The 26,196-nt window shown below is 48.4% G+C and overlaps 1 protein-coding gene across 4 annotated transcripts in view; it reads left to right on the forward strand.

Moving 5' to 3' along the window:
- Nucleotides 1-26,196, forward strand: part of LOC119962771 (phospholipid-transporting ATPase ID-like) — a 348,272-nt gene that overhangs the window by 182,343 nt on the left and 139,733 nt on the right. For all 4 annotated transcript variants that reach the window (XM_038790831.1, XM_038790829.1, XM_038790830.1 and 1 more), the window contains 3 exons: nucleotides 15,474-15,632; nucleotides 16,449-16,537; nucleotides 22,406-22,602. In XM_038790831.1, coding sequence (XP_038646759.1) covers nucleotides 15,474-15,632; nucleotides 16,449-16,537; nucleotides 22,406-22,602 — 445 coding nt within the window. The remainder of the gene's footprint in view (nucleotides 1-15,473; nucleotides 15,633-16,448; nucleotides 16,538-22,405; nucleotides 22,603-26,196) is intronic.

Genomic DNA, 26,196 nt, shown 5'->3' on the forward strand with positions numbered 1-26,196 from the left:
CGCCGGCGATCACACCTGCTGGCTGACGAGAGGAGCGAGGAGGTGAGCGGACCGCCGGAGTCTGGGCTAATCGGGGAAGGCATCCCCGAGAACGCAGCGACCAGTGGGAGGGGAGGGGGAGAGAGAGAGGGGGGGAGAGAGAGAGGGAGGGGGGAGAGAGAGGAGGGGGGAGAGAGAGAGGGGAGGGGGGAGAGAGGAGGGGGGAGAGAGAGGAGGGAGGGAAAGGGGAGGTAGGGTGGGAGGGAGTGGTGACTCATCCACCCCTGGTTACAAAATGTCAGTGTGGTGATATGATCTGCATACCTGTCTGCCATTGGGGCAGAACACCGGCTTACCATTGGCCCTGGTCGGTCATGTTCCTCTCGACCGATTGGCCGAGAGGCTGAGTTAACCACGCCTCCATTAATGAGGTATAAATGGACAAACGCCCGGCGATCGTCCATTCCATTGTAGACGATCGCAGAGCTGTGTTCTAGTCTATTAAAGCCTGACTTTTGTAAAGCACTCGTCTCGCGTACAATTGATGGCGCATCAATTTAATAGACTAAGACTTTGAAGATGGAGTTCCGGATCAAGCCCGAATGCCTCCGCATCAGCCCGCAAACTCCGAACTCTGCAGAACTTTTCCAACTCTGGCTGACATGCCTCGAAGGGTTCCTAGCATCTACAACCACCCCCACCGGGGCACAGAAACTGCACGTCCTCCACTCCAGCGTGGGTATCGACGCCTACGCAATAATCAAAGAGGAAACGGATTTTGATGACACAATACAAAAGCTTAAAGGACAATTTATCAAACCAGTCAACAGGGTATTCGCCCGACATCTGCTGGCCACCAGAAAGCAGGTCCCCGGTGAGTCACTGAACCAATATTACCGGGCCCTCCATGCACTGGGGAGGAGTTGCTCCTGCGTAGCAGTCACAGCTACGGAGCACATGGAAAAACTGATCAGAGACGCTTACGTGGCTGGGATGCTGTCCCCCACTATCCGCCAGCGGATGCTGGAAAGACACGACCTCAGCTTAACTGAGACACTGACTCTCTCCTCCTCTCTGGAGGTCGCGGATCAAAACGCCCGCTTCTATGACCCTAGCCAGGCCTCCTGGCACGCTTCACAACCGCCACCCGCCGCTCCCGACCTCCCTCAGGCCTGTGCCACGGGACGCCCCGACAAGTCCACGGGGCCCCGCTGCTACTTTTGTGGGTTCGCGAAACACCCTCGCGCGCCCAGCCCGCTCCGCCCTCTGTAAGAGCTGCGGGAAGAAGGGCCACTACTCCACGGTCTGCCAGGCCAAAACGCTGGCTGCGGCGTTTCTGGACGCCGCGCAGCACTCTCCCCCCCGCCCCCGGGCCCCGGCGCCAGACCTGCGCGTCTCTCTCTCTCCTCCGGGCCTCCCGACCGGTTTACGCAACTGGACGCGTATCCTCTCCCCCGTATTTCCACCATGGTAAACGAGATCACGAAATACAAGGTCTTCTCCACTGTGGACCTTAAGTCCGCTTATCACCAACTCCCCATCCGCGCGAGTGACCGCATGTACACCGCGTTCGAGGCTGATGGGCGCCTCTACCACTTCCTTAGGGTTCCGTTTGGTGTCACAAATGGGGTCTCGGTCTTCCAACGGGAGATGGACCGAATGGTCGATAAGTACGGATTACGGGCTACCTTCCCGTATCTCGATAATGTCACCATCTGCGGCCACGACCAGCAGGACCATGACGCCAACCTCCAGAAATTCCTCCAACCCTCAAAACTCCTTAACCTCACATACAATAAGGATAAGTGCGTGTTTAGCACCGACCGTCTAGCCATCCTCGGCTACGTAGTGCGTAGAGGAGTGATAGGGCCCGACCCCGAACGCATGCGCCCCCTGATGGAACTCCCTCTCCCCAATACCCCAAAATCCCTCAAACGCTGCCTGGGGTACTTCGCATACTACGCCCAATGGGTTACCAACTACGCTGACAGGGCCCGCCCCCTCATTCAAACCACGACCTTCCCGCCGTCGACAGAGGCCTGCCAGGCCTTTAGCCGCATCAAAGCGCACATCGCAAAGGCCACGATGCGCGCCATCGACGAGTCCCTTCCCTTCCAGGTCGAGAGCGACGCATCAGAAGTTGCTCTGGCGGCCACCCTGAACCAAGCGGGCAGACCCTTGGCCTTCTTCTCCAGAACTCTCCAGGCTTCCGAACTCCGCCATCTTTCTGTGGAAAAGGAAGCCCAGGCCATAGTCGAAGCAGTGCGACATTGGAGGCACTATTTGGCTGGCAGGAGGTTTACCCTCCTCACAGACCAACGGTCAGTAGCCTTCATGTTTGATAATGCACAAAGGGGCAAGATTAAGAATGACCAGATCTTACGGTGGCGGATCGAGTTGTCCACGTACAACTATGATATCTTGCATCGTCCTGGGAAGCTCAATGAGCCTCCTGATGTCCTGTCCTGCGATACCTGCGCCAGCACCCAGATAGACCGCCTCCGCTCCCTCCACGCGGACCTCTGCCATCCAGGGGTGACCCGTCTCTACCATTTCATTAAGGCCCGCAACCTGCCTTTCTCCATCGCGGAAGTCAGGTCAGTAACCCGTGACTGCCAAATCTGCGCTGAGTGCAAACCGCACTTCTACCGCCCTGAGCGCGCACACCTGATCAAAGCATCCCGCCCCTTCGAACGTCTCAGCATTGACTTCAAGGGGCCCCTTCCCTCTAACAACCGCAACATTTACTTCCTGGTGGTGATTGACGAATTCTCCCGCTTCCCCTTCGCCATTCCCTGCCCCGACATGACCACATCGACCGTCATTAAGGCACTCCTCTCCATCTTCTCACTGTTCGGCTACCCCACGTACATTCACAGCGATCGGGGGTCCTCCTTTATGAGCGACGAGCTGCGTCAATTCCTGCTCGACAGGGGCATTGCCTCTAGCAGGACGACCAGCTATAACCCCTGGGGTAACGGACAGGTCGAGCGGGAGAATGGTACCATCTGGAAGACCATACTACTGGCCCTCCGGTCCAGAGATCTCCCTATTTCCCGATGTCAAGAGGTGATCCCCGATGCCCTACATTCTATCCGCTCACTCCTCTGTACCGCAACCAATCAGACACCCCATGAACGTCTTCTTGTTTTCCCCAGAAAGTCATCCTCCGGATCCCCTCTCCCGACGTGGCTGGTCACTCCCGGACCCATCTTGCTCCGGAAGCATGTGCGGGTGCACAAGTCTGACCCGTTGGTGGAACAAGTCCAGTTACTCCACGCTAACCCGCAGTACGCGTTTGTGGAGTACCCCGATGGTCAGCAGGACACGGTCTCCCTCCGGGACCTGGCACCCGCCAGCGTGCGGCCTTCTTCCTCCCACCACAGACCCCCCTCTTTTTTTTTCACCCTAGCACCCCACTCAGGTCCCCCATTCCACATCCATGGCATCTCCACAGCCAACTTGGGTGACGGAGACTATTCAAGGTCCACCGCTCCCGGACTACAGGACGTCAGCGGAACCATCGGCCGATCCGACGTCAACTCCTCCACTGCGGCGGTCTGCCAGGACGTCAAGAACCACAAAAAGGCTGATCGAATCTTTCTAAAGTTCTACAGCCCCATGGACTTTGTGTAAACATCGTTTTGTCTGGGCCAGTGGGAAGCCCCCAAATTCGATAAGAGTAAGGAGAGAAAATTTATCCTCCCGGCTGCTACTCATATCACCAGTTCTCTCTCCCCCCTCCCCCCCCCACCCCGGCTCTCGTTCATACCCCCCCCCGCCTTCCTTCTCCGCAAGTGGTGAATGTGGTGATATGATCTGCATACCTGTCTGCCATTGGGGCAGAACACCGGCTTACCATTGGCCCTGGTCGGTCACGTGCCTCTCGACCGATTGGCCGAGAGGCTGAGTTAACCACGCCTCCATTAACGAGGTATAAATGGACAAACGCCCGGCGATCGTCCATTCCATTGTAGACGATCGCAGAGCTGTGTTCTAGTCTATTAAAGCCAGACTTTTGTAAAGCACTCGTCTCGCGTACAATTGATGGCGCATCAGTCAGCCGTCCTGCCATGGCATGACAGTCACGAGGACACGGCCGCTGTTTGCCCTGTGGCTTACGGCCACAGGACACTGACGCACCGGTGAGAAGGACGTAGTTAACTGCCCGTAGGATGCAGAAAGTGACCAGGGGTTAGGCTGGCCGCGTATCAGCAGCGCGACCAGGCCGCTGGGACACACAGGTATGCCGTGGCACGCGGCTGCCGAGGTGTCGAATGACCTCCGTCTAACATGTTGTTTCTCTGCCCCCCACCACCCTTCTGTAGGTTAGCAAAATATATGCGAACAGAACGGCTATGTTCAGCGCAGTGGTTGGGGCCGCTGCACTGCAGTTGGAGATCGAGCAGCATCCACAGCCACAATCCGCAGTGGATGCAGGGCCAGCTGCAGCAGCAGAGGGAATGGCCGAGGAGTTGCCCGTCGTCGAGAAGCATGGGGAGGAGGAGGAGGAGTGAGTGAGGGTGCAGCCAGTGCGCCAGAGGCGACGACCGAGGCCTAGGGTGTACCATGCCTGGATCTCTTTCCAGACAATGCCGGACATCACCTGCAGGAGGAGACTCCGGTTGAGTAGAGAGACGGTGACACATATCTGTCACCTCGTGCCGCACCTTGCCCCACGTGGAACGGGAGGAGGACACGTGATCCTGGTTGCCGTCAAGGTGACGGTCGCTCTTAACTTTTATGCGACCGGCTCCTTCCAGTCTCTGAGCAGGGACCTCTCTGGGATCTCCCAGGCATCGGTGCACAGGTGTATCCGGGATGCGCCGACGCCCTCTATGCCATCGCGGACCACTACATCACCTTTCCTGAGGAGCGAGCAAGTCAATATTCACGAGCTCGTAGATTTGCCAACGTGGCCGGGTACCGATGGTGCAGGGGGTAATCGATTGTGTTCACGACCCCATGCGTCCGCCTGCAGGGGACAGGGAGGTGTTCACAAACAGGAGGATGACGCATGCAAATTAAGCCCAACGCCTTGCAGAACCTGACCCATGGCCGAAACCGTTTCACCCATTGCCTCGACCGCGGATGCCACCCGTGCGGTGTCGGCCTGGGTGGCTGCCATGAGCAGCACCACTCCCTGCTCCTGGACACGGTTCGACTCCTCTAACTGCGTCTGCAGCTGCTGGAAGACGGCCCTCATCCCGTCATTGTGTCCCTGGGTTTCGAGATGCATCGGCTGTGCGGGTGGGTCAAGTAAATCCAGGAACCCGGGAAACGTCAGGGAGCCAGCTGAATGCTGTGCCTGGCCTGCCCTCCGACCGTCCGGGCCCTCGGCTGCTCCGACCTCCACCTGCTGTACCTGCTCAGCTGTGTTGTGCGAACCACACCGTGACCCAGGAGCCTCATCACTGAATTGCCCAACCGAGGTGAGTGTCTCTGGGATGGTGGATGCTGTGGGAGATAGCAGTGCCGCAAGCTCTAGGTCCTAGTCTGTACAAATGTCGTTGAGGTCATCGGCCCAATGATGAGCGGCCGCATGGCGTTGGCAGCCCATGTCTCCCTCTCTCTCTGTCACCGTCCTCTGCGCCTCCTGCTCCACAGATTCGGTTTGGGAGGATGGCACTCCTGACTGTCCTCCTGGCACCCTCTGGCGTGCAGCTCTGGGTGCGGTGGTGGTGGTGGCAGGTGCTCGCCTTTGCCTGGACGCAGACGGCCCTGGTTGTTCGGCAGCACGTCCTAGGGAAGAGAATGAAACAAGGTTATTTAGAAACGCTCAGCCGGGGGTAGGATGGTCCAGTGGGCAGAGTGTGAAGGGACAGAGGATGGGGTGTGTCCAGTGGGCAGAGTGTGAAGGGACAGAGGATGTGGTGGTGGGGGGGGGGGGGGGGGGGGGTGTATCCAGTGGGCAGAGTGTGAAGGGACAGAGGATGGGGGGGGTGTCCAGTGAGTAGAGTGTGAAGGGACAGAGGATGGGGCAGGGGTGTCCAGTGGGCAGAGTGTGAAGGGACAGAGGATGGGGGAGGGGTGTCCAGTGGGCAGAGTGTGAAGGGACAGAGGATGGGGGGGTGTCCAGTGGGCAGAGTGTGAAGGGACAGAGGATTGCGGGGGGAGGGGGGTTGTCATGCAGGGTTGTCTCACTTGGTTCAGCACCTCCAACCTCGCATTGCACGACATCCCGGTGGCAGATCCCCCAGCAAGGTCCAGTGCCCTCTGCTCGAACGTGGTCAGGGGGTGGAAAATGGGCGAACCCCCTCCGGTCCTGTTGCGCTCCGGGTTATTTTGAGCAGTCTTGTCCTGTTGGGGGGGCATAGATAGATCATCAATTCGGCAGGTATCATCAGGGCGTTCGCATATTGGCAAAGGTTGGGGGGTAAAGTTGGAACTAAACTATTGCATCTCTCCAGGGGGTCGCAGCGCTCATGTGGGTCTGTGACTACTTGGTTAACCATCCTCCACTCACTCTGCCCCCCTCCCCCTCCCCTCGTGCCAGTGGTGGGAGGTGGGTGATTAAGTACATGGGGGCGGGGGGGGGTTGTTGTGACCCGGGGGCACCCTCTTGGCACTCACCCTAGCAGCCCTGATGAGGTCGTGCAGCTTTTTGTGGCACTGCTCCCCAGACCGAGGGGTCTGCCCCACAGCACTCACTGCAGTGCCCACCTCACACCAGGCCCGTCGCACAATGCTCACAGGGTGGCGATGCCCTCTTCTAGGGCAGATGATGCTCCTCCTCTGCTGAACCTAATCTAAGAGGGTCTTGACGTCTGGCTCTCCGAACCTCGGGGCGGCCCTCCGTGGCTCACTCATCCTCTCCTCTTCTTCCGTTGTTCTGGCCGCTCGCGCCTTTTTACTACGTGGAGCGGCGTAATTGAGGCGTCGCAGGCTTATGGCGTAATTTTTCATGTGATTTCCGCTGCCCCGCTCCTAGCCCATTTCCGGGGCGTGAATAGCTCGTGAGCGGGGCCGTATCAGGCCGCCGTGAAAGTCGGCCGATTTCACGACGGCCTTCGCGATTTTCCGCGGGAGCAGAGAATTCCGTCCTTAGTCTGTGGTCCCAGTGACTAGCATGACGTCTAAATATACCGCAACGCACAGCAATCCATGCAGGATGTTCTCCATGACGCATTGGAAGACAGCACATGCCAAGGATAGCTGGGTCTATTCATAGGGTCCCTTATGCATATTGATCGTGACGTACTTCTGTGATGATTTATCGAGCTCTAGCTGTTGATAAGCATTGCTCATGTCCAATTTTGCCAACGTATGGCCACCAGCCAATGTTGATACAGATCCTCGGTGCACGGCAAAGGATGACGATCCAACCTCAAAGCCGTTTTCACCGTCAATTTAAAGTCCCCACAGAGGTAGCATGCCTTATCCAACTTCATGCCAGGGACTTCCCACTCGGGGAAGCACACAGGCCTTATGATGCCCAAACACTCCAAACGATAAAGTTCGGTCTTGACTTTCTCCACTAAAGCGCAGGGAACTGGTCGGGCATGAAAATATTGGGGTTGGACCTCCGAGTCTACCTGGATCTTTGCCATGGCTCCTGTAATGGTACCCAGGCCAGGCTGAAAAACCTTGAGAAACTTGCTCAATACTGCACAAACCGCCAGATCCCACTTGGAGAATGTGTTGCCAATCCAGCTGCAGCTGGTGTAGACAACATGCTAGGGTTATTTCCTCGCACAATAATATAGGTAAGGCTAACCGAATGGCATCCATAAACTCCTGGAACAAGGAAGGAGCCCATAATATTGAGTTGTTCCTCTGTGTCAGTGGCCAAACGAGCTGCCTGTCAGCTAAAGTCAGAGGATGCACACTTTGTTTTATAAGATCAACGGTGCTCTATGCCAACACAGAAACAGCAGCTCCCCTTTCCAACTCCATTTGGAGAGTATGGCCATTCATCTATATCGGAATGTGATAGGGACCATACGATACCAAACAGTTCAGCTGCATCTCCGCCTCATCCGTTGCCTCTTCTGGATCATCCAGATGCAGGGCCCAGTGCCGGGGCTGGTACCTGGAGCAGTGGCCCTCCTCCTGCCTGCGAGTATGTCTAGGCCGGTGCCCAGACGTCACACACAGGCTGGAATCACCAACAGCCAAGTCCGGTGACATCGCACGTTGCAGCGGCCTGCTCTTCGCCCAGAGACTGGAGTCACCAAGGATTTTTGGTCCAGGCCTTGGGAGACCAGGTGAGAGATGACGCCCCAAAACGTTCACCTCCTTCCTTTGTATTTCTTGGATGCTGCGATCTGCACTTTCCCGGGACAGATCTGCAGTTCCTTCTGAAAGATCAGGGAGATTTCGGCTAAAAGTTTTTTCTATGTTTCCATCTTGTTTATTCCGCAGAACAAACGATCGCGGAGCATGTCGGAGAAAGCAGTTCCACACTCACAGAACCAGGCTATCTTCCGTAGCCGTGATACAAACTCAGTGACGGACTCACTGGGTGACCTCTCCGCCAGATCAAACCGATATCTTTAAACGATTACTAATGAGGTTGGGTTAAAGTGCTGCGCTACAAGTACCACAAGATGGTTGAACAATTGCATATCTGGCGCTGCCGGATACGCGAGACCCCGAATCACCCGAACGTGGACGCTCTGCTGGCTGTCAACAGCATGACTGTCTGGCGCTTGTTCTCTGTAATATTATTAGGTCGAGTAGGTCTGACTTTCCACCTACCGAGTGGATTCTTCGCCTGCCTTTCAGCCTTTTTCCCTTGCTTTCAGTTTTGTTCAATCTTTTTTTTGATGTAGCTGGATTCCTTGGCTTTGCATTCTATTTCAGGTCTGGTAAAGAACCTCTATGTACCCTGGTGGCGTCCTTCAGCCTGCATTTCTGCAATGGAGCATTTTATTGAGGTGATACCCAACTGTGTCTTCAGTTTATTTTTTTGCCGATTTCCAACTTTGTCTCCGATTTAGGTGCACTTCTCTCAGGTCAGGCTTCAGTTCCTTTAGTTTTTCATGTTTTGAGAATCTGGGTTCCCTCTCTAGCTTCTCTGGGATTTTGCTGCCATGTTGTGAGATTGCTTGTTGTCTGAAGGTTTATGTGATTAAATAGGGAGCGATTTAACCAAAACTTTTCTAAGTTTTGTAGCTAGCGGGAACTACCTTGAGCTTGCCAACTCTCGGACCGGCGAGGCCGTCATCAATATAAAACATGAGGGGAACTCCGAGGTCACCATTGTATTCGCGGCACAGCTGTCATTCCCAACCTCCACCAGTCTTGGGGAACAAAGAAGGGCAAGTGGGTGAAGTGACAGTTGGCGACTATATCTGGGATAGTGATCACAATTCTGGTAGATTCAGTAATACCATGGAAAAGGACAGAGATTAAGCAGGAGTCAAAATTTTGAACTGGGATAAGGCAGAATTTGCAGAAATTAGAAGGAACTTGGCTAAGATGGACTGGCCAACACTGCTAGAGGATAAATAAGTGCAAAACCAATAGGAAGTTCAAAAGGCGAAATCCTAAATGTACAAAGTAGATATGTTCCCTCGAAAAATAAGAGTGGTACAGCCAAATCTAGACACCCCCCCCCCCCCCCCCAGTTGTCTGGAGGAATACAGTGGAAGATCAAACAGAAAAAGAAAGCATACAATAGGCACAAAACACTAAGCACTGCAAATAGCCTAGATGAGTATAGGAAGTGCAAGGATGAAGTCAAAAAGAAATTAAGGAAATCTAATAACTTAAGGAACACCCCAAAACGTTTTATCAATACATTAATGGTAAAAGGTTAGTTAGGGAAAAAGTGTAACCTATCAGAGATAAAGAAGGGCACTTGTGTTTAGATGTAGAGGATGTGTGAAGGTTTTTATATTAATATTTTGCCTCCATGTTTCCAAAGGAAATGGATGATGCGGATAGAGTAGTCCAGGAGGAACGCTGAGATATTGGACTGGGTAATCATAAAGAGAGAGGAAGTACTCAAAGGATTGAACTCCCTGAAAGTTGATAAGTCACCAGGGCTAGATGGATTATTTCCGAGGATACTGAAGGAGGTCAGGGAAGATATAGCAGATGCTCTGAGGATGATTTTCCAATCCTCACTAGATATAGGGGATGTATCGGAGGACTGGAGAAATGCAAATATGGTGCCATTGTTTAAAAAAGGAACAAAGGAAATGCCAAACAGTTATAGGCCAGTTAGTCTTGCATCTGTGGTGGGCAAATTAATAGAATCAATCCTGCGAGATAGGATCAACTGTCACATGAACTAGCCCATGCTAGTCAGGGATAGTCAACATGGATTTGTTAAAGGAAGATCTTGCCTCACAAATTTGATTGAATTCTTTGAGAAAGTGACAAGAAGTATTGATGAAGGAAGTGCAGTGGATGTTGTGCACATGGCTTTTAGCAAGGCGTTTGCCAAAGTACCACATGGCAGATTGATCAAGAAAATGAAAGACCATGGGATACAGGGCAATGTGGCAATAGAAACATAGAAAATAGAAGCAGGAGTAAGCCATTCGGCCCTTTGAGCCTGTTGCGCGATTCATTATGATCATGGCTGATCATCAAGTTCAATATCGTAATCACCCCCCCCCCCCCCCCCATATCCCTTGATCTCTTTAGCCCCAAGAGCTATATCTAATTACTTCTTGAAATTACACAACATTTTCGCCTCAACTACTTTCTGTGGCAGTGACTTCCACAGATTCACCACTCTCTGGGTGAAGAAAGTTCTCCTCACCCCAGCCCTATAAGGTTTCCCCCTTATCCTCAAACTATGACCCCTAGTTCTGGACTCCCCCAACATTGGAAACATTCTTTCTGAATCTACCCTGTCTAATCCTATTAGAATTTTGTTGCTATGAGATCCCCTCTTACTCTTCTGAACTCCAATGAATATAATCCTAACCAATTTAGTCTCTCTTTATATGATAGTCCCGTCATCCCAGGGGTGATGCACTAAAACATTCATCTCCATACCCTGTATGTCTTGACGCCATGTTCCGTGCTTTCCTGGGACAGGGAGCTCTATAGCAGATGCTAAAAAGTCAGGGAGACTTCGCTGAAAAGCTTACTCCATGTTATTTATACCGCAAACTAAATGGTCAGGGAGCATATCAGACAAAATAGTTCAATACTCACAAAACTCAAACTGGATAAAAAGTTGGCTTAGTAACAGGAAACAAAGGATATTAGCTGCCCTTGCAATTGGAAAGTTGTTTCAAGAGGTTTTATAGGACTCGGTGTTGGGACCTTCCTGTTTGTGTTATATATTAACGATTGGGCATGCACGTGAGGAGCATGATTGGGTAATTTGCAGACGACACAAAGATTGGCCAAGTGGTGGACAGTGTAGAGCAGGGGTGGGCAAACTACGGCCCGCGGGCCGCATGCGGCCCGCCAAAGGTATTTCTGCGGCCCACCAAGTCATTAAAAAAAAAAAAAAAAAATTTTTTTTTTTAAATTTTTTTTTTTTTTTTAATTTTTTTTTTTAAGGTTAATGGGGGGGGGACTGTTGGGTTACTTACTGGTATAGGGTGGATACGTTGACTTGAGTAGGGTGATCATTGCTCGGCACAACGTCGAGGGCCGAAGGGCCTGTTCTGTGCTGTACTGTTCTATGTTCTATATGAGGCGCCCAGAACCATAACCGGGTGAAGTAACTATTTTACTTAATATACTATGCGGCCCTTTGTGAATTGTGAATTTCTGAATGTGGCCCTTGCACGGAAAAGTTTGCCCACCCCTGGTGTAGAGGATAACTATAATCTCCAAAATGATATAGATGGGTTGGTGGAATAGGCGGTAAAGTGGCAGATGGAATTTATCACAGAAATATGAGGTCATGCATTTAGGGAGGTCAAAGAGTTACAGGGGACACACAATAAACAGGAATCTACTGAGAGGGGTAGATGAAGTAAGAGATCTTGGTGTACAAGTACACAGGTCCCTAAAGGCAGAAGTTCAAGTAGACAAGGTTGTAAAGAAAGCATATGGAAAGCTCTGCTTCATTGGCAGAGGTAGACAATATAAAAGTAAGAATATCATGTTGAAATTGTACAAAACACTGCTGAGGCTACAACTGGAGTATTGTATGCAGTTCTGGTCATCACATTACAGGAAAGACATAATTGCTGTGGAGAGAGTGCAGAGGAGGTTTACAAGAATGTTGCAAGGGCTAGAAAAGTGTGACAATGAGGAGAGATTGGATAGGTTGGGGTTATTTTCCTTGGAACAAAGAAGACTGAGGGGTGACTTAAATGAGGTGTACAAAATTATGAGGGGAAGAAATAGAGTGGATAGAATAAAATGTTTCCCTTGGTGAGAATTCTAGAACCAGGGGACATAGATTCAAGATAAGTGGCAGAAGGTGTAGAGGCGACATGAGGAAGAACCTTTTTACGTACAGGGTAGTGGGAGTCTGGAATTCACTGCCCGAGTTGACTGTGCAGGCAGAGAGTCTAAACTCTTTTTAAAAAGTACCTTTGTTGTGTTATGCTGCTTTGGATAACACAGGCTGCTACCTGACGCAGTCTTAACTAAAGGATGCTCCAGACTCTGAAAATAAGTTCAACGTGTTTATTGAACTATTAACACAGTTCTCAAATGTGTTCGACTCTCTGGTAATCTAACTGTAGTAACTCAGTCTAACTGTACCAGCTTGCTCTAAGCCACGTGCTGGGGTGTGATGCTGCTGATCAACTCTGTCTAACTCTCTCTAGATGTCTGTCTGTGGAAAGAGGCCGGGTGTGAGTGCCTCATCCCTTTTATAGTGTTTATGTAATGCCCTCTTGTGGTGATGCTACCTCTGAGTGTCCTGACTGCCCATTGGTTGTGTTCTATTCTGTGTGTTCATTGGTTGCATGTTTGCATATCATGACACCTGGATCTGCACATTAAATGCTGTAATATGCAGGGCTATGGACCGGAGGCAGGAAGGAGCGACTAGAAAGGGCATCTCGGGCTGGCATGGACCAGATAGGCCAAATGACCTCCTTCTATGCTGTAACTTTTCTATGATTCTAAGGTGCTGTGCTACAAGCTTGGTGAATTTTAAAAGTGCATTCTGCAAATAGTGCATAGAAGAATTGCAGTTCTCAGGCGGTGGAGGGGATGGAAATTGATTTTAGTTGTGCCTTACTAGTGTTGAAAGGTTCATGACATGAAGTACCTTGAGCTGGATTCTCCACAGCCCCGTGCAGAAATCGCGTTTGGTGCGGGGGCGGAGAATCGAAGTCCCTGACCGAATCGGGCCCGGCGCCACTTCGGCGAATCTCCGGGGTGCAGAGAATTGCGCATCCGCAAATTTCGCCGCGTGGCTGGGATGCCATTGCCAGAGGGCCTCCCAGTGATACTCCGCTCCCGACTGGCCGAGTTCTCGATGGCGTGGAACTAATGTGGTCTGGCCGGTCGGGACACTTGTGCGGCGGCTGCGGGCTCAGTCAGGGGGCCTTATAGGCGGCCGAGGCAGCGATCGGGGGGGGCCTTGTTTGTTGGTCTTGGTCCGCAGTCCGAGTCCGCCATGGCGATCGGCGCAGCCGCTGCCGTGTGCATGCGCGGATTCGGAACCAGAAGTGCGGGGGCCCGTGTCCACAGCCAAAGCTGCGTGTAGCTCCCCGGGTCCCTGCTAGCTCCCTGCAGGTAAGTGAATCGCCTTTTTTTTTGCGGAAACTGGGGAGTGCAATGCCAGCGTTTTTACGCCGACGTGGGACATATCCCCATTTTGGGAGAATCCAGCCCTTTTTCTTTGCTCTGCTCATTAAATCCTGATATTGATATGGCTGGTCTAGCTAAGCTTCTGAATAGTGATGACCATCTAAATTTTACTGGTGGGGTACTCGTTAATTAATGGCTCCATCAATGAAGGTTAGTGAGAAGTAATTTGGCTTGATGGACATGGTTATTTATCTGCCTTCAAGTTGCAAACGGTATTGGATAGTCCATTGAAGGAGAATTGCTCCTCACTGCTGCATTTCAAAGTTTCAGGTCTAGATTTTTACAGCGTCACCAGATCTCCGTAGTGTCAAAATGACACCGGGAACCTGGAAATGGAATTCCCTCTATTATTCACGACCCATTCTACTTTTTAAAATTAGTGCTGAGTTCAAACAAACCTCATTTTCGTTCGCGCTGCAGCCTTATCCAGCAGTGACTTCTTGGGAGGTGATTTAAATGTATTGAATGGGTTATCATGAATGGGGGAGTTTTTTTATACAATGATGCCTGTAATAGATATTTAGAACTTTGTCATCTCAGCATGGCTCCTGATGTTTGACTATGATGAATAATAATCTTTGTTATTGTCACAAGTAGGCTTACATTAACACTGCAATGAAGTTACTGTGAAAAGCCCCTAGTCGCCACCCTCCGGTACACAGAGGGAGAATTCAGAATGTCCAATTCACCTAACAAGCATGTCTTTTGGGACTTGTGGGAGGAAACTGCGCAGACACGAGGAGAACATGGAAATTCCACACAGACAGTGACCCAAGCGGGAATCGAACCCAGGACCCGGCGCTGTGAACAGTGCTAACCACTGCGCTACAGTAATTGACATGAATAGTGTCAGCACAAAGGGTGGTGGGTGGGGAGGCGAGAAAAGCTGACAATAAGTTGACATAAGGATGATGGGATGGATTCAAGGCCATGAGCTGGTACTAATTTGGCATAAGGGTTGAAGAGGCCATCGGGGGTAGGGGACAGGAGTTGGCATAAATTTGGCATTTGGGCTTTCACCGACCATGTGAGTGGCTATGGGTATCAGTTTGCATAAATGGGTGCGGGGTGAGGGCTGGAAGGCTCAATATTTAACAAAACAACTGGGATGAAGTCCCAGAGAATGAAACAGACTTTTCAACCAGCCTGCCGGCACTTGGCAGCCTCCCTGACCAGCTCAGTTTTTACACTGAGTTGGTAGCCCGACTCCATCCTGCGTAACTTCCCTGAAATGAAGATCCTGCCTTTCAAGGGACTTTTTCCTAAGAGGGATAGGAAGAACTGGGAGATTTTCCAACTTTGTACTGCTGCTTTGGGAATGCAAATCCAGGCCTTGCCGTTGAAACAATGAGAAGTGGGACAAGGCAGTTGGGAATCAAGATAGTTGTTTTTTTACTCTGACATTTCATTGCTTTTTTCACTTTAACATTATTACTTTAAATTTATTTCCCTCCAAAAATAAGACCAGGATGCAACATCTGTTTATTCATATTAGTAAAGCATGTCAATTACAGACATCAATCTCAGAAATTCTGTAAGTTCTTTTCAGTTTTGATTGCTCTTTAGCCAGATATGTTTATCACTTTAGTCGAATAAATAGGTGCAACCACTAAGGTTGAGGACAAAAAGAACATGACCCTTCACCTTTTTTGGTATGTGTTACATCCCAATCTCCCCAGGATCCTAATTATGTTTTCTCCTCACCAATTCTTAGTCCCTCTGGCCCAAGAATATATATTAATCGTACCAATGAAATTATTCAGAAAATATTTAATGATATTTTCTTTCTTTTCATATCCTAGGTGAGGTTAGATGCGAAGCACCCAACAACAGATTGGACAAGTTTAGAGGAGCACTTAGCTACAAGGAAAATAAATATTCTTTGGACAATGAAAAAATACTACTACGTGGTTGCACTTTGAGGAATACAGAATGGTGTTATGGACTTGTAATCTTTGCAGGTATGTGATAAGCAAGAGGAAAGGTTCAGTTGCAGCGTGGCTTACAATCACTAAAAGGCATCTTCCTAAAAAAATCTGAATTGAATCTTCTTTGCTCTATGAGAAGCAATCCCAACTTTTTAATTTGCAGGATGCGAGCGTCTTTAGCTAGGCCAGCCTGCATTGCCCATCCCTAATTGCCCTTAAAAAGGTGGTGGTGAACTCCCTTCTTGTATCGCTACAGTCCCTGTGGCATAGGTACACTCATAGTCCTCTTAGGGAAGGAATTAGGAGTTTGAACCAGCAACAATGAAGCATTTCCAAGTCAAATTGATGGGTGACTTGAAGGGGAACTTACAGATGTTGGTGTTCCCAAGTGTCTGCTGCTCTTGTCCTTTTGGATGGTAGCAGCCGTGAGTTTGGAAGGTGCAGCCTAAATGAGGTCCTGCAGTGCATCTTGTCGATGGTACACACTGCTGCTACCATTTATCAGTGGTAGCGGGAATGAACATTTGTGGAAGGAGTGCCACGCTGTATTGTCCTTTGTCTCTCCACTTAACTGAAGAATGTTATTCCTGTAGCTGTTAAGATTCTAGTCAGTTTCCTTCTCCATCCTCTCCAAATCCTTCCCATTCTTCTGAAATTGTACACAAAACGTGCAGCTGAGGCCTAACAAGTGATTTAAGGTTTACGACACCCTCCATTTTTCATACATTATGCCTCCATTATGAAACTTAGGACCCTGTATGCTTTTTTAAAAACTGTGGTGTTATAGTACCATTCTGAAAATATTATATTGTATTTCTTACATATAACTTATTCAATTCTTATTTCAAGGACAAGACACAAAACTAATGCAGAATAGTGGATTGTCCGCTTTTAAGCGGACTAATATAGATCGATTGATGAATGTTCTTGTTTTATGGGTAAGTGCTTATAATTAATCCATTTCCTTCAGGGTCAACCAATGTTGTATAAACATTGATGTGTTGTGTTATGGATTTGATAACCGTTGAATGGACCAACTAGATGAATACTCAGAATATTCACTATTGTGACAGTAAAAAGGGCATTAAAGTGATGTTGGCATTTTGCCAAGCATTCTTGAAACGCACTGGGGCTGGATTCTCCTATTTGCGGCTAAGTGCCAGTGTGGGTACAGTGGCGTTTTATGCGCCAAAATCGGCGCCGAAACATCACTGATTCTGGGACCAGTGAGGGGCTAGCAGTGGCACCGGGTAAAACTCCCGACTCCCGTGCCAAAAACAGGCAGAAAATGGGCGGGTCTGTGGTCGCGCATGTGCACGCCATCGACCTGCAGTGGTCACGCCAAACAACATGGCGCCGCCGCGCGTGGACCCAACCTGCCAGATAGTGCTCCCCTGGACCCCCCCCCCCCCCCCCCCCCTCGCCACCCTCGCACCTGCCCCTCCAGTCTATCCAGGCCTCGCTAAAGCCCCCCCCCCCCCCACCAGCGGCACAGCTCCCCCCCCCCCGCCCACCTCCCCGACTGTGGCACCGCTGGACACATATAAAGGTAAGAGAGAGGCAAAAATAGACATCGGACCACTGGAAAATGTGGCTGGAGAAGCAATAATAGGAAACAACGAAATGGCAGAGGAACTGAGTAGTTACTTTGCATCAGTCTTCACAGTGGACACAAAAGACACCAGTGGTATGCCAGAGCTCCAGGAGAATCAAGGAGCAGAGGTGAGTGCAGTGACCATCACTAAGGAGAAGGTTCTGGGGAAACTGAAACTGAAAGGTCTGAAGGTGGATAAATCACCTGGACTGAATGGACTACACCCCAGGGTTCTAAAAGAGATAGCTGAGGAGAATGTGGAGGCATTGGTGGTGTTCTTTCAGGAATCACTGGAGGCAGGCAGGGTCCCAGAAAATGGAAAGTGGCTAATGTAACGCCACGGTTTAAGAAGGGAGGGAGGCAGACGATGGGAAATTATAGGCCGGTTAGCCTCACTTCGGTCATTGGTAAGATTTTAGAGTCCATTATTAAAGATGAAATGGCGGAGTATTTGGAACTGCTTGATAAAATAAGACTGAGTCAGCACGGCTTCGTCAAGGGGCTGTCATGTCTGACAAATCTGTTAGAGTTCTTTGAGGAAGTAACAAGGAAGTTAGATAAAGGAGACCCAAAGGACGTGATTTATTTAGATTTCCAAAAGGCCTTTGACACAGTGCCGCATCGGAGACTGTTAAATAAATTAAGAGCCCATGATGTTAAGGGTATGATCCTGGCATGGATAGAGGATTGGCTGACTGGCAGAAGGCAGAGAGTGGGGATAAAGGGGTCTTTTTCAGGATGGCAGCACGTGACTAGTGGTGTGCCTCAGGGGTCTGTGCTGGGACCACAACTAATGATCTGGAAGAAGGAATTAAAGGCACTGTTGCCAAGTTTGCAGATGATACAAAGATCTGTAGAAGGACAGGTAGTATTGAGGAAGCAGGCGGACTGCAAAAGGACTTGGATAGGCTAGGAGAGTCGGCAAAGAAGTGACAGATGGAATACAATGTGGAAAAGTGTGGGGTTACACTTTGGAAAGAGAAATGGAGGTATAGACTATTTTCTAAATGGGGAAATGCTTAGGAAATCAGAAGCACAAAGGGACTTGGGAGTCCTTGTTCACAATTCTCTTAAGGTTAATCGTGCAGGTTCAGTCGGCAGTTTAGGAAGGCAAATGCAATGTTAGCATTCATGTCGAAAGGGCTAGAATACAAGACCAGGGATGTACTTCTGAGGCTGTTTAAGGCTCTGGTCAGACCCCATTTGGAGTATTGTGAGCAGTTTTGTCCCTGTATCTAAGAAAGGTTGTGCTGGCCTTGGAAAGGGTCCAGAGGCGGTTCACAAGAATGATCTCTGGAATGAAGACCTTGTCATATGAGGAAGTAGGCTTACATTAACACAGCAATGAAGTTACCGTGAAAAGCCCCTAGTCGCCACATTCCGGTGCCTGTTCGGGTACATAGAGGGAGAATTAAACATTCTGGGCCTCTGGGTCTGTACTCATTGGAATTTAGAAGGATGACAGGGAACTTATTGCAACTTACAAGATCCTGCGAGGCCTGGATAGAGTGGACGTGGAGAGGATGTTTCCACTAGCAGGAAAAACTAGAAGCAGAGGATACAATCTCAGATGAAAGGGATGATCCTTTAAAGCAGAGATGAAGAGAACTTTCTTCAGCCAGAGTGTGGTGAATCCGTGGAACTCTTTGCCACAGAGGGCTGTGGAGGCCAAATCACTGAGTGGCTTTAAGACAGAGGTAGATTGGTTTTTGATTAATAAGGGGTTATGGGGAGAAAGCAGGAGAATGTGGATGAGAAGAATATCAGCATGATGGAATGGCGGAGTAGACTCGATGGGCCGAGTGTCCTAATTCTGCTCCTATGTCTTCTGGTCTTATGATCCGCGCTATCGTGAACTCGGCTCATCGCGGGCGGAGCATCGGGGATGGCCTTCAGGTGACGTCCTGAGACCGTCCCAACCCGCGTGGCGTACTCCCCGATGATGCCGTTTTGGAGGGGATGAAGCATACGAAAACCGGCACTGCCACCGATTCGGTCGTAAAAAGGGATTCTCCGCATGATCGGCGATTATGATATTGGCGTTGGGCAACAGAGAACCCCGTCCACAATGTTAGATTTGAGTATACTGGAAAAAGGGGTAATTTTGCACTGTAACTGAAGTTTTGCTTGCTGTTTCTTTTCTCAGATAGATAAAGTTTAAACTATCACTATTTAAATGAATCAATTCAAATTTGTTGTTCCATATATTAAAATTGGTGACAATTTTGATGCCCAGCTTCACTAACATTTACATGAATAATGATGCCAGTCAACATCACAATCTGGGTAACACACAAGCTTGGCTTGATAAGTGACAGGTAACATCAGTAACAGCTAAGTGCTATATTATAATCATCATAAAAAGTGAAAACTTTTCTATAGTCCCATGAAGTTTAAAGATACCCATCATGTTCCATCATCACCTTGGGGGTTCCACGAACCTTAACGCACCAGTCATATCAACACTGTGGCTACAAAAGTAGGGCAGAAGTTGATTCCTTTGTAATGAGTATCTTCTGACTCTTCAAAACTAGGTGTGTGATGTAATACTCAGCATTTGCCTGATAGGATGCAGCCACAACAACACTCATGAATCTTTACATCATTCAGATTGTGATCATTTGTTTGATTGGTGCTCCATGTCTTTGGATCCAGTATCCACGCCACACCCAGGGTACTGTGGTGAAAGTACAATCAACAGGAAGCACCGATGCAACTTAATAAAGATTCCTTCAACAACAACTCTGTGGTAGTATGACTAGAGGTACTACGGTACCTGGGAGTGCTGAGCCACCATTGGTGGAGAAGGCTCACTGCTCACTGGCCCAATGGTTTGTAACCCATTGGTCAGAATATAAGGTAGCTCCGCCCAGTGAGGCGGGGTATAAGAGCCCGTGTTTCTCCTGCAGCTTCCTTTTCTGTACTTGAGCTGCTGGGGAAACATCTTGTCTATTAAAGCCTTCAATTCGAACTACATCCTCGTTTCTGTGGTCATTGATAACGCATCAATTTAATTGACAAGATTTTAAAAGATGGAGCTCCGCATTAAGCCGGAGTGTCTACAACTCAGCCCCCACATGGCTAACGCAGCAGCAACCTTCAAGCATTGGTTAGCATGTTGTGGTGGTATGGATATGAGCACTGCCATTGGTGCAGAGCACTGGCTTCCCATTGGCTCTAGCTGGTCATGTGCCTCTCGTCCGATTGGTTGGGACTAGTCATGTGACTGTTCTCCAATTGGTCGAGAGGCAAGTAGGCCCCGCCTCCGAGGCAGGGTATAAGTACCCAGAGTTCCCGGCGGTCGGCCATTCTCTGTAGTCGACCACCGGGCTAACAACTAGCTGATTAAAGCCACAGTTCGGATCCTAAATGTGTCTTGAGTCGAATTGATGGTACATCAATTTAATCAGCTAGAATTTTGGAATGGAGCTTCGCATCAAGCCTGACTGCCTCCGCACCAGCCAGCATGCTGCAAATGCGTCTGCAATTTTTAAACACTGGCAGGCGTGTTTTAATAGCTACCTGATGACTGCAGCCGGCAAGCCCACCAAGGAGCAGAAACTCCACATCCTCCACTCATGCGTGGGCACATCGGTCTACGCAATGATCGAGGACAAAGGCGACTTTGATGCGGCCATGGAGATTCTCAAAGGACACTTTCTCCGGCCGGTCAACGAAGTATACGCACGGCATCTCCTGATGACCAGACAGCAGTTCCCTGGTGAGTCCCTCGACGAGTTTTACCAGGCCCTCGCAGTTCTAGGGAGAACGTGCGCATGTCTCCAGGTTTCGGCGACGGAGCACATGGAACTTCTAATCAGAGACGCTTACGTTGCTGGCATGCAGTCTCCTTCTATCCGCCAACGATTGCTAGAGAAGAACACCCTCAGCCTAGCTGAGGCACGGACTCTTGCAACCTCCCTGGAGGTTGCTGACCTGAACGCCCATGCATATTCTCCCCCGTCTATGCGCTCCGGCACTCTTGGGCCTGGACTTCCAGTGCAACCTGCAGAGCTTGACCTTTCAATTCAGCGGCCCTATTCCCGCTCTTACTGTTTGCAGCCTCGCGTCCCTCAAAGTGGACCCCCCTTCCTTGTTTGCTGATCTCACCCCAGATTGTAAACCTGTCGCCACTCGGAGCAGACGATACAGTGGCCAGGATCGGACCTTCATCGGGTCCAAGGTCCAGAGGCTCCTTAAGGAAGTCTGCAGAGGGATTTGGATAGGTTAAGTGAATGGGCTAGGGTCTGACAGATGGAATACAATGTTGACAATGAGGTTATCCATTTTGGTAGGAATAACAGCAAAAGGGATTATTATTTAAATGATAAAATATTAAAACATGCTGCTGTGCAAAGAGACCTGGGTGCGCTAGTGCATGAGTCGCAAAAAGTTGGTTTACAGGTGCAACAGGTGATTAAGAAAGCGAATGGAATTATGTCCTTCATTGCTAGAGGGATGGAGTTTAAGACCAGGAAGGTTATGCTGCAATTGTATACGGTGTTAGTGAGGCCACACCTGGAGTATTGTGTTCAGATTTGGTCTCCTTACCTGAGAAAGGACGTACTGGCGCTGGAGGGTGTGCAGAGGAGATTCATTAGGTTAATCCCAGAGCTGAAGGGGTTGGATTACGAGGAGAGGTTGAGTAGACTGGGACTGTACTCGTTGGAATTTAGAAGGATGAGGGGGGATCTTATAGAAACATATAAAATGATGAAGGGAATTGATAGGATAGATGCGGTTAGGTTGTTTCCACTGGCGGGTGAAAGCAGAACTAGGGGGCATAGCCTCAAAATAAGTGGAAGTAGGTTTAGGACTGAATTTAGGAGGAACTTCTTCACCCAAAGGGTTGTGAAGCTATGGAATTCCTTGCCTAGTGAAGCTGTTGAGGCTCCTTCATTAAATGTTTTTCAGATAAAGATAGATAGTTTTTTGAAGAATAAAGGGATTAAGGGTTATGGTGTTCAGGCCAGAAAGTGGAGCTGAGTCCACAAAAGATCAGCCATGATCTCATCAAATGGCAGAGTAGGCTCGAGGGGCCATATGGCCTACTCCTGCTCCTAGTTCTTCTGTTCTTATGTTCTTATTACTCCCCACTTATGCAACATTGGGGGGTTAGAGAACCCACCCCTTAAATAAACATAATTAATCAAGTGGATATTATATATTGCCGACCTAAAAATAACATTGATATTTTGTCCTGTGATTGCAGATTTTTGGCTTCCTTGTCGTGATGTGTACAGTATTGGCTGTTGGAAATAGTGTCTGGGAATCTTATAAAGGGTACTACTTTCAAGTCTACTTGCCTTGGATCCATAAACCACCAAATTCTTCCTTCTCTGGATTTCTTATGTTTTGGTCATATGTGATTATTCTAAATACTGTTGTCCCAATTTCCCTTTATGTGAGGTAAGTTTTTTTAAACTTTCAGTCCAATTTTTATTTTAAAAGTTCTATGAGTGTCTGAATCATTCACTGGATATAGCAGCAGTTGGCTTATAAAGAAATGTGTTTTTGTATCTTTTAAAATATCTTTGCACTTGCTTGTCTCCCATTGTCAAATTATTTTTTATCATTTATTTGTCTCCTTCATCATCTATTTATTTGTTTATCTATAACCCTTTTTTGTCCCCTCCTTTTATAATTCTCTATTTCCACGCCAATATATCTTTATGTTTTCTCTGTGACTGTCAGTCTATTTTATCATCTTTTAACATTCTACATCCATGTAGCTTCTTACTCTTTCTGCCTTTTGTTTTATGTTTGTCTCCTTCCTACGCAGTTCTTACTTCCTCTGTAAATTACTTTAAATCACATAATTGAAACAAGATAGAATTATCTATCTATTATTTTCTCAGTTTTTAATGTAAGTTGCTTTCACTTAATTTCAATACCTCTCTCTCACTCTCCTAAAGCAGAGTTTTGCTCGCAGGCACCAGTGTTCTCTTTAGGTGTGGAGGCACTACAGAAATTCTTTAATCACTTTATATGCACAGATATAAACGACTGATGCATTCTCCCAATCCAGCCTCAGACGAAGTGATCTGTTGTTCATCCCATTTTGTCTTTGAACTTTTGGAAACATATTTTTTACAGTCTGGTGTGCAGCTGTTCATAGAATCATAGAATTTACAGTGCAGAAGGAGGCCAATCGGCCCATCGAGTCTGCACCGGCTCTTGGAAAGAGCACCCGACCCAAGCCCACACCTCCACCCCATCCCCGTAACCCAGCAACCCCACCCGACCTTTTTGGACACAAAGGGCAATTTATCATGGCCAATCCACATAACCTGCACATCTTTGGGCTGTGGGCGGAAACCAAAGTACTGAAAATCCACACAGACACTGGGAGAATCCGCATAGACAATGACCCAAGCCGGGAATCGAACCTGGGACCCTGGAGCTGTGAAGGAACTGTGCTGTCCAGTCGACCTTGGAATTTCATTCAACAACACTTAAGAAATCTTATACTGACCAATAGCAAATAGCAGTTCACTTCCCTCGGCAAACTAGTAATTACGGACTGGGTTCTGAAAGTATGAATATTTGCGAAGGGCCTGAGAAAGTGTACATGGAAATGGATAAACTTGTGATAGGCATGGATAGAGTTTATTCCAGGGTGAACACAAAAGAAGTCGCAGTGGCAGACTGGTTGGTGAAAGCTATAAGCAAGTGATCGGAGATTATCTTGTTTGTGATTGAGACCATTTAGGTCACATGAAAAAAAACATTGATGGCGTAGCTGTGAATATAGTTAGAAGAACATAAGAACAGTGGTAGACCATTCAATAAAAGCAGAAAGTACTGGAACAGAGTTCGCATTTTGAGTCCAATATGACTTCTTCAGAACTTCAGACCATTCAAACCTCAGCCTGCTGCCATTTACATTATTTAATATGTTGCTTTACTCGGTGTCATCAGCAAATTTTAATATAATCATAGAATCCCTACACTGCAGATGGAGACCATTCGATCTATTGAGTCTGCACCGACCCTTCAAAAGAGCATGTCCACTCTCCCATCCACTCCGCTCTATCCCCGTACCCACATAACCTCAACTGCACGCTAAGGGGCAATTTAGCATGGCCAGTCCGCATAACCTGCACATCTTTGGACTGTGGGAGGAAACTGGAAGAACCAGAGGAAACCCACACAGACCGAAGGAGAACATACAAAATCCACACAGACAATGATCCAAGACCGGAATTGGACCTGGGTTCTTGGCCCTCTGAGGCAGCAGTGTTAATCACTGTGACCCAATGTCACCGTATAATACTCTATATTATATATATAATGCTCTCTATTATTTCATCTAAGTCATTGATAAATATAGTGAAAATCTGAGGCCCTAGTACAAATCCCTGGAGGACACCACGAGTCACATCCTGCCAGTAGACTGCATTCTCCTTATTCTCACTTTCTGTCTCCTACCTCCTATATTTATGTAAAAAGAAAGATTTTGGGGAAAATAAACATCAGTCCCCATAGAGGCACAAACAGGAGAAATTTTAATGGAAATAAATAAAAGGATTTCAGGGTGTAACTAGTGAAGTGCCGCAGGATATGGTGCCTCTTGGGCCTCTGCTTTTTACAATCTATGTCAATGGGTTCATTGAGGAGATCGGGTGGGGATACTGTTGCTACTTTTATTAACAAACCACAAGCAGCGAGTATGTTTCTTGTATTGACCAAATGACTACATGACCAGTATGTTAGTTCAAAGACAGTTTATTATTAAACACAAGACTTATCTCTGTGCAATGATACACGCAACTACGTACTAAACTACACCTATCAACTAAGATGACATTTACTTAACTTCTGGATGACCGGCTCTGTGCAGGTAGATAATGCCATTATCTGAGTCCCCACGTGTGTAGGCTGGAAATCGTCAGGTTCGTCTCGGCTGCGGCTCGTCTCTCTCAGGTAGCGATCGCGGTCTTGAACTTGGTTGGTCGTTATGCTGCGATTGGAGTGGGCAAAGGCTAGTCCCAAAAGAGACTGATCCCTAGCGCGCAGGGCTTCTTATCCTTCTTCTCTTTTGCGCCTTTTGGGTGGGGTTAACTCAAGATCCAATGGATCAATAGGCTCTCAATCACTCTGATCGATATTGGCCAATTAGGAGCGGGTACTTTGATGGCTGGGCGGGTCCTAGTCGTTATTGTTCCAAGTGCGTAGGCCTTTCCAAATAAGGGGAGATGGCGCCGGGGAGTTGCTACTGTTGCTATTCCTTAATTTGAGTCTATTGTCCTGGGGAAATCAGTGATTGACCTTTAACAGGTGCAAGTTTCAAATCGGTCTGGTTTTCCTTTGCTCAGTACACAGAGGCTGTGCACTGTCTGTGTCCTGACTTCACCACAATTCCCTTTATCCTTTGTGGGCGGCCATTTTCGATGGCCACAATACTTTGTGGGAAAGTATGCCGTGAGAAGAATACAAAGAGACTGCAAATTGATCTCGACTGTTAAGTGATTGAGTGAGAAGGTGGCAGAGGCTGCGTAATTTGGGCAAGTGTGAAATTATTAGAAAGAATAGAAAAGCAAAACTGCTGTTCTAAGTCCAAGACTACAGCAGTAAATTTTGGTTTTCAGAAGTAATAAAATAAATAAATAAAAAATAAATAAAATCGCTTATTGTCACGAGTAGGCTTCAAATGAAGTTACTGTGAAAAGCCCCTAGTCGCCACATTCAGGCGCCTGTTCGGGGTAAAGAAAGTAAAGAAAGAAACTAAGTAAAGAAAGGCTTGCATTTATTAGTTTGAGACTTGCATTTATATCGGAGTTTTTATGACCACCAGATGTCTCAAAGCATCTTACAGCTAATGCAGTACTATTTCAAGTGTAGTCATTGTTGAAATGTGGGAAATGCGTTAACTAATTTAAGCTCAGCAAACCCTCACAAATAACAATGTGATAATGACTGGAAAATTTATTTTTGTGATGTTGATCAAGGGATAAATATTAGCCAGGGCACTGGGGGCCCACGTTTAATGTCTCATCTGAA

Source organism: Scyliorhinus canicula, chromosome 3, assembly GCF_902713615.1.
Source record: "Scyliorhinus canicula chromosome 3, sScyCan1.1, whole genome shotgun sequence".
Classification (NCBI taxonomy): domain Eukaryota; kingdom Metazoa; phylum Chordata; class Chondrichthyes; order Carcharhiniformes; family Scyliorhinidae; genus Scyliorhinus; species Scyliorhinus canicula.